Here is a 14024-nt window from a genome sequence, read left to right as displayed (position 1 = left end):
CTACTAGCATTAGAAGGTCATGACATGCAAATTGGGTGGCATGCTATAATGTGGGATGGAAAATATAGGGCTCATCAGTACTTTCAGAATCATCATATTAGACGAGCACTATTAGATGTGTCGATAAAAATTAAAAAAATTAACTATATAGAAATTCCCAATTGGCTATCTATATTAGAGATTTTAATGCACCCCAAATTTATAAATCTAGGAAGTGTAATTACATATAAAGATCTCTTAGATGAAAAGATTACAAGAAAAAGATTATCAGAAGATGGTGTAGAGTTGGAATGGTGGGCATACTTACAAATACAGTCTCGATACAGAAAAGATAAAAAAGAACAAGGGATAAAATTAGAGCATACACAATTAGATAAAATTCTTCTAGGAACAGAAGATCGAATGTTAAAAAGATATATCAATATCTATTAGAACAGGATTTGTTAGAAGAACAGGTAAAAGAAACAATGTTAACCTGGAGTAAACATTTTTGGTTATAATATTGACTTAGATAATTGGCAATTACTATGGGATACAAATAGGAGGTTAACGCTAGCCACCTCCTATAAAGAGAACTTGTACAAGATGTTTTATAGATGGCATCTTCCCCCTACAAGGTTAGCAAAAATAGATAAAAAAATCTCACCAATGTGTTGGAAATGCAGAAGGCTTCCAGGGACTTACTATCATATGTGGTGGGAATGGTCAGAAGCGCAAAATTTTTGGCAGCAGATAAAAACTTGGTTGGAAGAAATATTACGACAAAAAATTGATTTAAAACCAGAAATCTTTTTATTAGGGATTATTAATGATAGTTTCAGTAAAGCATCTCTTTACTTATTAGTACATATCTTAACCGCAGCAAGACTGGCATATGCCCAAAAATGGAAAAGAAAGGAAACACCCACTGAAGAAGAAATAATAGATAAAATTTTATCCTGCGCTGAAATGGACAGGTTAACCCTAGAGATCAAAAATAAGAACGAAACGGAGTATTATGAAATTTGGCAAAATTTGTACAATTGGTTAGAGTTAAGGAGGATCGCTGAGATGAACATTGTTTAATTGGTTGATAATGTAAGGATTTCTTATTTGCATCTATATAATGGACACAACTGAAAGATATGTAAATGTAATGCTGAGGACTCAATGACAGTTTACTAAAAAACCCGACAGATGTTATATGTACAGTTTGTTATACTCTGTCCTGTTATAGACTGTATTTTAGGTTTTTGTTATTTCTTTCTGTAATATAAGATAATGCTAATAGTAGTGTTGTAGCTAGGGAAGTTGAATCATGTCCACTTTTGTTTTTAAATGTATATTTAATACAATTTTCTAAAAAAAAAGTTTTGATGTTCTTAAAATACACTGCAGATTTTTATGTAAAGTATAGACCATCTCATATTTTTCCTGTACGAAATAGTTTATAGCTTTTAACTTGACTTACTTTGTATAGGTATGTTAACAATGGCTTTGGAGGTAATTATGGAATTTTATTATTTTTCTCTTGGAAAATTCAGAAAGCATATTTATAAAATTAAGTTTCCAGGATTGTTTTGCTATGCAGTTTCTATGCTCTTAATTGACATACAAGGAAAGTTGAATTCAAAATCTGTTTATAACAATGCTATGCACCAATTGGAAAAAAACCCACTTTCATGCAAAAAAAAAGCATATCAATGTCTTTCCATTCAGGTACACTACAGTTAATTGAGAAGTACTGAGGCACTAAAACTGAAAAGTATTGAGGCACCAAAGAAATGGTGGCTGTGCATTTGGGTGAGAGGGGTAGGCTAAATGCTTAAGAATGCTGCTCATCTGGCTTATTTTAGAAAGACAATTTTAGCTTGGGTTTTGTTTTTTACATCTGCAGCTGCTTGCCAAAAATATATATGAACAAATAGGTATATTATAATAAAAAGTGAGGTGCCTGTAGAATTTTTGTAACCTAACTTGTTCTCAGTTTGCTATTAAATATTATGTTTAGTGTGCACGAATTTGTAGATATAAAATTCAGCAGTGCACAGTATCAGTACAGAAGTAAGCCTTTGGTAAGGCTTGGTGACAAGTTAGGAAAGTAATGTAAGCACCATATGCAACCTTATCTAAACAGTAGTTGAAATTTCATTACTGCAGTAATGAACTCTTTCTACTTCTATTATCCTTGCACAGCTGCCAACAAGAAATGCAGAGTCATCAAGTGAGCGGCAAGGCTAATAAATGTCAATTTCTTTTTATGAAGAAGCTACTCTATTTCTTGTAATAGAGAGTTCTTTGTATTCTTAGTCCACACAAAAGGCAGCACCTGAGAGTACAGAAGCGCTTGGCATTCTGACTAACATTTCCCCCCCCCTCTCGTTAAGCATTTCTTATCACAAATTCATATTTTCAGGATAGCAAATTTAAACCTAAGGGAGGAAGCATTTTATATGTTTTTGCAAACTATCATTAAATTGCTTTAAACAGTTAAAAGAGTAAATGTACAACTGAATTAAAATGTTGCCCCAAAGCAAAAAGTAAACTAAATATGCAAAGAGTGCAAAACTTTCACTGTTTTTAAAGCTAATTGATGCTTTGGGCTTTTGGAATATGGGAAATTTGTTTAAACTAAAAACAAAAATCAAAAGTAAAAAAAATCCACCTGCAGCTCTACAGTTGTATTTTTTACCCCCAAATGCCCACTGATAAGATTTAGCATTTTAAAAAAAGTCCTTTTGCTTTCAGTGATGCACTGAAGTTTCAATAATTTCCCCTCCCTTCTGAAATCTTAATAAAACCTTGAAATAAATTATTATAGGGTAGTATCAATGGAAGTGCACATTGGCCACCTTAGCATTATTTGGATTTTGCAGCAACATTTGGTAATACATTTAATATCTTCAGAATAACACATGCCGCTTAAATTCCTCCTTCCTTCCTTCCTTTTTTTTTTTTTGGTGCTAATTTTCAGAATGGTGATAGTAATTCTCAGAATGGTGTCCTCTTAATCACATTCTATCTATCGGGCTGCTTCTGAGGAAGTCATTGGAAGTGTTGCTGCTCCTATTGCCTCGATTAGAAGCTCTAAACCAGAGGTCCCCAACGTTTTGGACATCAGGGACCAGTTCCATGGAGAGAGGGTTTTCCGTGGACCGGAGAGTGCGTGGTTTTGTGTGCTGCCTGCATCTCGTGGATGGGGCTTTGCTTGTTTGTGCGGACCGGTTGCTGGCACGCCACAGACCAGTACTGGTCCACGGACCGGGGGTTGTGGACCCCTGCCCTAAACTATTTTACCAATAGTCTCAACCTGATCAACCAGTAGTCAGTCCCTCCTGATCATGAAATTTGTAAATAACTAAACCAATGCGTGTTCTGTTCTATCCCTAGCCCTTTTCTATTAGAAGCGGATGATTTAGATTGAAAAACCCTCTTGGGATGCATGGGATTTGGGAAAGTTAAATGTTTTTTAGAATCTTACAAGATTTTTTATTAGAAAATAAAAATATGCAGATGAGTGCATTCTCAAAATAGCTTTAACTTGCTTTCATTATGAATAAGACCAATGCCATTAGGGTAAATTTTTTTTTACGGGGAATGTGACTTCTTATTAGCAAGAATGATGTTTTAAGATTTGATCTCAGGAAAACTGAGATATCAGAGATAATAAATACGTTGTAGACTCCACTTTGTTGCTCTAGGCTCCTGGGAATTTTGAGGGGGGAAATTGCTTTTCCTCATGTGTTAGGAAATCCAAATAAATATTAATTCTCAAGAATCATTAGAATTTTTAAAAACAATGAATGATGCACATTTGAATGGATAAATAGGAAGCAACCAAGTGCATATTGTTTTGTAATTAATATATTAATGTTTCAGTTCCTATTTTAAGAGTCACTACTTGTATAAATCTGTGTCTTGCCTTCTACAAAATATATGGGGGTATGGCATGTAGTAAATACATTCTTTGAGAAGTCAAATCAGACATTCGTTTAGTTAAGTAGATAAGGTTTACTCATATCTGACTAAACCAAGTGGAATTTACTTTAGTGATAACCAGTTCCAAATGATTTCAGAGGCGTTATTTTGCTGTGTAGAATGACTGAGTCTGAATTTAACCCGTTATAAACAATTATATATTTCAATATATGATGTTTGCAATTCAAAATGTTACTCAGCAGCGTCAGTGTATGAAAAGACCGGCTACACATTGTATAAATCTTTTTGCAGTACATACATATGTGCTGATATGCAAATAGCCAATTGAAATATTAGAGACCCTCCAAAGAAGAAACAAAATACTGATGTATGTGAGATAAACTGGATTTAATTACAGTCTGAAATTCTGATCTATTAATGTAGACTTTTCAAACTTGATTTTTCTAAATGTGTTGGGTAACAAGCCCCACAATCCTCACCCATCTCTGCCATTAGGCTATTTGTAGAAATGAAACGCCATGCCCAAAAAGAAAGGAATTAACAGCCTTTCTTTAATTGCCTAATGGAGCCATTTGAAAAGATTAAATATTCCTGCTTGATAATCAAAAATTGTATGTTAAATGTCTAAGAGCAAAAAAAGAATCTTATGTCTTACAGCCAGTGGTGGGATTCAAATATGTGAACAACCGGTTCTCTGTGTGGATGCCGCTTCCAGAAGTCCATTCTGGGCTTGGGCAACAAAAAATTAGCTACCGGTTCTGCGAAGTGGTGTGAACTGGCTGAATCCCACCACTGTTTACAGCTGAATTTAACACCTCTTAAGAATGCTTCTGTGTCCCACATTTTGTTGTACGTATGCAATAATTGTATTGCTATTTCATGTGCTTTGCATAATTATCTCTTTTCTAAAACCATATTTAATGGCAGTTAAATATTAAGCTCTGCTCTAGGAAAGTTAATAGTAAACCAGAAAGAACTAAAGTTCCTTCTAAATGTATATTTTAGAAAGTGAGCAGATAGGAAGAATAGCATTGTATTGGATCTATCCTTATGTCAGTAAATATGTACAGAAAAAACATGGAAGGAAACAATGAAATCAGTTATCTTTGGATTTTCAGAATACCCATAGTGTGTCCAGATATTAGAAATAGTAATACAGAAAGACTCCTGGGAGTTCAGAATAGTTCATATTTTTCTTTTCAGTAAGCCTTGTTACTTTAGAGTACAGAAAACTAGTGTTTTATTGTTATGAGACTGAATTACAGGGGTGTATCCAAGGCTAACCTTAGTGAATCTCTTGATATGACAGGTTTTTGAAATGAGATTCTCCAAATTTTAGCTTTAAACAGTCTTCTGTATTGATTCTTTATAGACAACAGAAAATATTATTTTGGAATAATGGTGTCCATGCTTCGTCTCAATCCTGCCAAGACTGAGTGGCTGTGTATACCGGCATCTCAGACTAACCAATCTTTTCCATCCTTAACTATGGGGGGTGAGGTGTTACCCCCTGTTGATAGGGCCTGCAACTTGGGTGTCCTCCTGGATTCACGGCTCAGTTTGGAAGATCATATAGGAGCTGTGGCCAGGGGAGCTTTTGCCCAGGTTTGCCTGGTGCGCCAGTTACGGCCCTATCTGGACCGAGATGCCCTACGCACAGTCACCCATGCGCTCGTGACCTCCCGGCTAGACTACTGCAATGCTCTCTACATGGGGCTGCCCCTGAGGACCACTCGGAGGCTTCAACTGGTGCAGAATGCAGCCGCGTGAGTTGTAATGGGAGTCTCCCGATACTCCCATGTAACACCTCTACTCCGCGAGCTGCATTGGCTTCCAGTTGCCCTCCGGGTGAGATTCAAGGTGCTGGTGATGACCTATAAAGCCCTAAATGGCATGGGCCCGGATTATCTAAGGGAGCACCTGCTGCCAGCGTCAATTTCCCATCGTCCTGTGCGCTCCCACAGGGAGGGCCTCCTCAGGGTACCGCCAGTCAAGGATTGCCGACGGGCGATCCACAGGGGGAGGGCATTCTCTGTGGGCGCGCCTGCCCTATGGAATCAACTGCCAACGGAACTCCGGACTGCCCCCGACCTTCGTTCATTTCGCCGGGACCTAAAAACCTGGCTCTTTGAGCTATCTGGTCTGGACTGAGGGGTTTAATGTTTTTAAATTGTGATTTAATTTTTGTGGCTAGACGTAATTTAATTTATTTTAATTTATTTTAATTTTATATTGGATTGTTTTTAAATTTTGCCTTGTAAACCGCCCTGAGTCCTTTGGGAATAGGGCGGCATATAAATAAATAAATAAATAATAAATAAATAAATAAATAAATAAATAAAGAAAGAAAGAAAGAAAGAAAGAAAGAAAGAAAGAAATAAAGTGTTAGAAACAAAGTTATCTTATTGCTATTTTTTAAAAGGAATGGGTGGGAATAACATCAGAGACTTCAGAGGAAAAAAGTAAGTCTATAATTTCTTGCACATCTGTTTTCAATTTTTAAATTAGCAATTGGTTTTTGCAAAACATTTGGAAAGACACTTTGGAAGCACCCCTCAAAGGGCAGTGCTCAGTTTATTGCTTGGATTTTTATTAAATTTCTGCTAGAAATTCATGGTAAAACCTACCATTAATTCAACAATTTGCTGCTGGGTTTTGATACCAGGATATTGGAAAGGTGTCATTCTAAAAAAAGACTGGGGCCCATGGATTACCTGGATCAGGACTCAAATAATCACCTAAGTTTTTAACCTTTTAGAGGCAAGAGATTTAATTTCCCCTACTTGGGAAAAAATCTTTAAATGGGGCATAATTTTTCTTATATAAATCTTCCTTCCCTTCTACACACTTCTCTAAAGTGCGTCTATAAAATGTATCTAAACAGTCTTTCACCCAATCAATTAATGAGTTTTAGTAGAGAGTTTTATTTGGAGTTCCCTATTTAATCTTGCACTCTGACCATGATGTCACACTTCTTTTCGTGTATTATATTGTAATTGATACAATAGGGACCTTGTGGTTTGAATAAGGGTGACTTATATTAGTATTTATTAATTTATTTATTAGTAAAATTTATAAGATCACCAATCCCATGAAAGCTGGGCAATAAATACCACAGTTACTCTGTGGTAAGATGGGTGGCCAATAAATTTGATAAATAAAATAAACAACATTAAACAAATCAAGGCACTACTAGATAGCAAAAAAAGAATGTTGCATATCCATAAAAGAAGACAACTTTGAAATTAACATCCAGAATGCTATAAAAGACTTATCACCTGTCCTAGCCCAAGGCTTGGTGGAGAAGCCATGGTTTTCAAGACCTTTTAAAACCATTTAAGATAGGGGCCATACAGATATCTGGGGATACTTTTACAGAAAGCAGGTACTGTGACAGAAAAGATCAGCTTTCTAGGTCCCATCAGCCATGGTTTAACCAGTGGGGACGGAGAGCATGCTAATTCTCATTGACAAGATGGACAGAAACTATTGGAGGTAAAGGATACCTTAGATAATCAGGCACTATTCCATGAAAGACTTTATAGGGTATAACCAGCACTTAGAACAGTGGTCTTTAAACTTGGCCCTTTTATGACTTGTGGACTTCAACTCCCAGAATTCTTCAGCCAGCATACCTGGCTGAGGAATTCTGGGCATTGAAGTCCACAGGTCATAAAAGGGCCAAGTTTGAAGACCCCTGACTTAGAATTTGTACCTGGTTGCTCATGAGGCAGAGGTGTGGCATACTACCACATTCTCAATCAATTACAGCTTCTGAGTGGGTTTTCAAGGCCAGAACCATGTTACAGTAAGCCAGGTGATTAGAGAATGAGCGACTGTCTGAAAGACTTCCCAATCCAGGATCACCTAAGATGGTACTGTATAAAGGCTAAGCTGGTTATAGCTGCCACTTGCTTTTTAAGAAGAGGATGTGAATATAGGAAAACACCCAGGTTGCACATCAATCTCAAATGGAGAAGTTCTCTTCCCATTCAGGACTAAAGATAGAAAATCTCTGGGATTGGTTAGCTCAAATTCCTATAGCCACAAGGTGTTCTTGGGGTTAAGCTTCAGTCTGTTATTCCCCATTCATACTTTCGCTTCTTCTGAACACTTGGTCAGCCTGGTATTGAGATGTACTGCTGGGTATTAGTTTCCATCCGTTACTTCTTGTCCTAGTTTTAGGTGCTTTGGAGAACAGCTTGACTCCCTCTTCTCTGTGGCAACCCCTGAGGTATTGGAACACTGCTATCATGTCACCCCTCATCCTTCTCTTCATTAAACTCAATTCCAGCAACCGTTCCTTATATATTTTAGCCTCCAGACCTCTAATCATCTTTGTTGCTCTTCTCTGCACACTTTCTAGAGTCTCAACATCTTTTTTACATCGTGGTGACCAAAACTGGATGCAGTATTCCAAGTGTGGCCTTACCAAGGCATTGTAAAGTGGTATTAACACTTCAGGTGATCTTGATTCTATCCTTCTGTTAATGTGGCCTAGCACTAACAGGAGCGCTAACAAAAGCCTAGCCTAGTGTTGGCTTTTTTGGCAGCTGCAGCACACTGCTGGCTCATATTTAAGTGATTGTCCACTAGGACTCACTTAAATTTGAGACAATTGTTTCAAGAAGCATGTTGGCACCAAAGCATGTTGCACTTTCCTTGAAGCATTAAAGCAGTTGCTATCTCTGGAAAGATTGGGACAGAAGCCTTTCTCCGGTTACTTATCTGTGTGTGGATGTGACTGCACAAATAAGCAAACCTGTGTGAAAACTGCTGGGGAAAGCCTTTGAAATAGCTGTACTGAATTTTCTGGGTTGGGATTACTTTAAAGCTTTAAAGAGGGTGCTTTGCTTGGACTAGTAAACTTTGTGAAGAGCTTGTTCCAGATAATTTGCACAGTTGGCAGACAATATATTTGAAGAGTTCCTCATTTCTTTTAAGACCAGCTTTCTCATCTCCAATTTGGCCATTTTAACTTCACTCTTGGTGTCTTTAGGGACACTTCCATATCTCAGCAGGTGATGTTCCACTACCCTGATCAGATTGATTAACACTTGGTGGGATTTTTCCTAGGAAAACCAGAGTTGTAGACTACACCGAGAGATCGGAAAAATTTCCAGCATGCAATGACAAACCGCATCCATATTGTTGTCACAAAACTATACAGTTATTGTTGTCTAGAAAATTAAATGCAGTGTGCTTCTTTTTCAGGCGGCCATCAATGGAGTTATACCACAGGAAAATGGCATTTTAGAAAGGTAAGTGATGTTTTTATACTTGTCATCCTAGAAGCATTATGAAATAACATACTTACACTGCTTGTTTTCTGCAGTTGAGGTTTAAAATACATTTTAATCATCTAAATATGAAGCTTTTATTTAAGCAGTACAAAGAAAATAGATTAATATCTAAATTAATTTGTCAGTGCTTACGTTTCGATTAGTTTTGCAAACTCCTTCACCTGCTTGTAGTTCAGATACTCAGTAGAAGTAAGCTCTTACATCTTCCAATGAAATTATTATCCTGTAATAATGAACACATTTCCCATAATCAAGATTGAAACCAGTTAGGTGGATAAGAAGACAAATGTTCTTGGTGATAGACTAAGAAATATAGCTCTCTTCTTCACTTAATGTTCAATTGTCCCCTTTAATTGCAATCAGTAATGGCTTACACACAATTTTCTTTCTCTAAGGAAAGGCATTATTTATATCAGGGGCAAGACTAGTGTAAAGTTTCCTCCCCCCAAACAAAAGCCTGTGGACTGTGAAATTTGGAGATCCAAACTCTCTTCCACTGAATTCCTTATTGTTATTTCTTCTTTTTGACACTTGAGAAGTAACATCTTTGCTAAGAGGGAATTTGAAATCAGACTTCTCTGAGATTGAAATCTCTCACCTTTTCTTCAGAAAGGGGATTTATATTATTGCTCTTGAAATGCCTCCTGTTCGCCATAAAAGTGTTATCGCTAAAAACAATGTCAATTATTGACATGTAGCATTATTTTCTTAAAACTGTTTTAAGTGTATCCACTTTATTCTTGCATATTCTGTTTTAATGTTTTGTTTCCTAATTTCTGTCTTTGTTGATCTGTAACCATGTGGTACTGAAAACCAGCTAATTGACATTATATACTAGCCTGCATGAAATCTTTCAGCATTTTAGAATTGATCTGAACAGGGACTGGATATCTCTTGATGGAATTAACAAACATAACAGCCCAGGATTCTTTCACAAAATAAATTCCATTATGTTCGGTTGCTTTTAAAATAAGATTAATTTTGCTGTCGGGCAATGCATCTCAAAATGATAAAAATAAAACTCAGTCCATCTATTATATCCAAGAACTATGCATAATCTATGCATGGCTGGATTTTTAGGCCTTTTAATTTTGCCATACACATGTACCTCAGAAGGCTTCTCCTAAAGATTTAGCATTCAGTATGATACTTTGTAAGAAACTATATCTGGCAATCTGAGCATGAAGAAGCTATTTTGGACATTATGAGATTGTTTGGTCTCAACTATCATAGCGTACAGCAACAGATAAGTGTTTATTGGGACTCAGTGAAAGAAAGGAAATTGTTGAAAATGTCCTAAATTTCCCCATTTCTAGTACTTTAGCCATCAAGCCTCTCACTACTTTACCACTAACTGACTGCATTTTCTTTCCCTCTTAAAAACTGCTGACATTCACTAAAACAATAAAAACAAAAATTGTCCTGCTTTTATTGGGACAATATGTAAACTGGAAAAATATTGCCCACGTGACGGGTGCAAAAGAGTGCTGTGTGGAGAAAGAGAATTGTGCTTGCAAAGTCAGGCTGCTTGTCTTGTGTTCCTGAATTTGCAGATCTACAAGGACCCGTGCAAACTCAGACAGAACCAAAAACAGAGGGATCAGTGTGGTTTGGGAATATTGAGGACTAATCCCTTTCCTCTTCTGCTTAGTTTTGAAAGCTAACTGCATTGACCATCTGGCTGGAAAGGTCTTCAGAAGCAGTAGTCTTCTTGCTTCCCACTCCAGCACAGAAAAATCTCTGAATTGGGGCCAATATATTTTTGCATGGAAATGTATACACCTAAACACAAGCGCGCCCATTGTTCATCTTAACTCTGAAACTGCCCATGGCTTTGGAGTTGAGAATTACCCTTTGTTCTTTCTGATTAGCAAGAAAGAAAAGGGGGTTTTCTGTAAAAAAGAATCACAGTGTTCTATTTTTTTTTGTTTGTTTCCCCTTCACTCAAACATAATTTGTAATGCAGAATGATGCAAATTATTGTAGTCAGCGGTTAAGACGACAAATGCTCTGATATTAAAACTGCACAGATTTTTCAGCAACAGTTTACTGCACGGTTCAGTTTTAACAGTGACTGAGTTGGTTTGTAAGTGTTTGTCTATAGTTTGCATTGGATGGATCTGAAAAACCAGAAGCTCAATATAAGCTTCCTATTTTGAAAAACAGATAAGAGAGGAGACATTTTAAACTGCTGGTTTACTTATTAATGTATCAAGGATTTTAAATTTACGGTATATCTCATGGTTCGGAACAATTAGAATTTATTTGGGTTCTTGTTTTGGGGAAAATAGGAGAAAGAAGGTGTGTTGGATATGTTTGCAACCTTGAGTTATTTGTAAAGGGGTAGAAATAAAATATATTCAATTGGCATGGCCACACATCTCAACAAATGACTGTGAGCAGCGAACAATCTTAAAATAAAGTGAAAACAATTCCCATCACCAGTACAAAAATTATAATACATGGCAACTGAGCAAGATATCACAAGGCAGACACTAGCATAGCCAGAAGTCAAGTCCCTTCACCCACTCAAGGCCGGGCACCCAACCAGGTTTTTAGGGTCTTACAAAAGGCCAGCAGACTCTAGGCTATTCTAATTTCTGGTGAGAGAATGCAATTAGTAGGCATGATGGCGGAAAAGATAGGCCCCAACAATTGGCATTTTGGGGCTAATAGACCCAGATCATGCCCATCTTGCTGAATTGGATTCGTTGGGAAGAAACAACTGGAGAAAGATAGTCCTTCAAGTAACCCAAACCAGGAAGGGCTTTAAAGGCGACAAGTAGTACATTGAATTGTACCTAGAAACACATGGACAGCTAGGGTAACTCATGAAAGTAGTGGTATTATGTATGCCAAGTAGCCGGCACCATTTACTACCTGGGCAGCTGGACTCTGCGCCAATTGAAACATCCAAATCTCTTCAAAGGCATCCCCATTTAGAGCGCATTGCAGTAGTCCAAGCAGGAGGCCACAAAGGTATGAGCAGCAATGAGCAAAGGACTTATTCAATCATACACCTTTTTTAAAATTCTTCCTGGCCCGAAGTGTTGGAAACAATTTACGTAAAGGTGGACAGATCTCTGTGCCCTTCTGCCAAGTAACTTTTCAAAAGCTGAAGAGAAATATAGTGTGAAGCAAAACAAAGACTGAGTTTGAAAACGGAACGGATCGGGTGGAAGGAAAAAAACCAACAAAAACCTTCGGGAGATCCTGCTGGCAGAGGCCGTGGGCAGCAGTGCAGAATGCTGTTGACTTTTCCATTCTGTACTCCCTTCCTTTCTCCCTTCCGATCACATGACCCAGAGGCAGTATGGGCAGCCTTCACATACGTAACAGGAATGTATGGCCATTGTTGGTAAAGGATTGGAAGGAATTCCAGAAGCTACCTTTTTCATGATTTCCTTGCCTCATAGGACACTGCTGACAATCTTTTTTCTTTTTTATAATTTAGAAATAGGAAGAAAACATATTTAAATATCTTTTCCGAATTACAAATATAATCTCCTTGTGACCTATGAAAAATTTGTTCAGATATAAATAATAATAGTGCCCATTTCGGTGTCTTCCTCCTGCTTGCCTTCCAAGGGAAAGGCATTTGCAAGTAGAACTTATGTGTTGTGTATGCAGCCATGATAGTAGTTTTTCTGAGAGAGAGAGAGACAGACAGACAGACAAACAGACAGACAGAGACAGAGACCAGCTGGCATCATATGAAACATCATATGAGAGCATTGCAGAACAAAGGGAAGGAGACAGTCTCTAATAGATAATTGGACTTAAGCCAAGAATGTGCAATGTTCCTTAAGCACTTGAGCACACATACCAGAGTATTTCCTAACCCTAACCAAAACTCCCTGGACAAAAAGAGTGGACAGGGACAGGACAAAGCTACTTAAAAATATAATAATATTAAATATAATCAGTGCAATTAATTTCCCCCCTTATATTGCATGAAAACTAGTAGGTTTTGAAGAGGCTCTGGATTATGAGAGGGTGGCAAATTGTATATCCCTGCTCAAAGCCATGTAGGTTTTACAAAATTAAAATATATTTGAAAAACCGGGAAGCCAATGTTGCTTTAGTGGATGGGATGTGTTTTGTATTATCAGTGTTCGGTGTTAGTTATATTCCATTCTACAGGAAAAAGTAGAGGAAGAAATATATTTTATTTGTATACTTGCAAATTGGATCAAAATGAAACCACATGTCCTATCAGATATTTTACATATTTGTTAATAAACAAATCTTGATAGTGAATTACAAAAGTCAATATATACCATCATTTTGCAATACTCGTATTTATTTAATAGCCAGAACGATAGTACATTGCTTTCAAATACAAAGGCAAATTTGAAACTGAGTGTTTTCAGTTTAGCATCTAATTCATTTTATAAGTGTGCTTTTGAAAAGCATCTAGACTAAAAAAGATAGGGTAAGTCCTGACAACTGTTAACATTATTGCAGGTCAGGATGTTAGCAGAATTAATTGGAGGTCTATTTAGTTGTGGCAAATAATTCTGAGAATCAAAAGGTCTTTGTTCAGGAACAAAATGTTTACCGCTTATGGCTGCATTTCTGCACTGTTCATGGAAGTAACTTCAAATAATGTACAAAAAGTGAAACCAGTTGTTTGAAGAACTTGCCTATCTAAGAGCTACACAAATTTATTTAACAGATTCTCCAAACAAAGCAAAATAATCAAGTCTTCTTTGCAGAAACGTTTGGGAAAGTTATTAAGGCAGAGCAAATATCAGAACAAAATTCATATACGTTACAATACCATTTCATTTGTATGAGGTA

General features: G+C 37.0%; 1 protein-coding gene across 2 annotated transcripts in view; it reads left to right on the top strand.

The window, feature by feature from the left end:
- Positions 1-14024, top strand: part of FAF1 (Fas associated factor 1) — a 201143-nt gene that overhangs the window by 23157 nt on the left and 163962 nt on the right. For both annotated transcript variants that reach the window (XM_081323426.1, XM_081323427.1), the window contains exon 3: positions 9133-9179. In XM_081323426.1, the coding sequence (XP_081179552.1) occupies positions 9133-9179 (47 nt within the window). The remainder of the gene's footprint in view (positions 1-9132; positions 9180-14024) is intronic.

Source organism: Vipera berus (assembly GCF_964194415.1).
Source record: "Vipera berus genome assembly, chromosome: 3".
NCBI classification, from domain to species: Eukaryota; Metazoa; Chordata; class Lepidosauria; order Squamata; family Viperidae; genus Vipera; species Vipera berus.
Note: the sequence above shows the minus strand (reverse complement) of the source record. Positions and strands in the feature narration are given on the sequence as shown.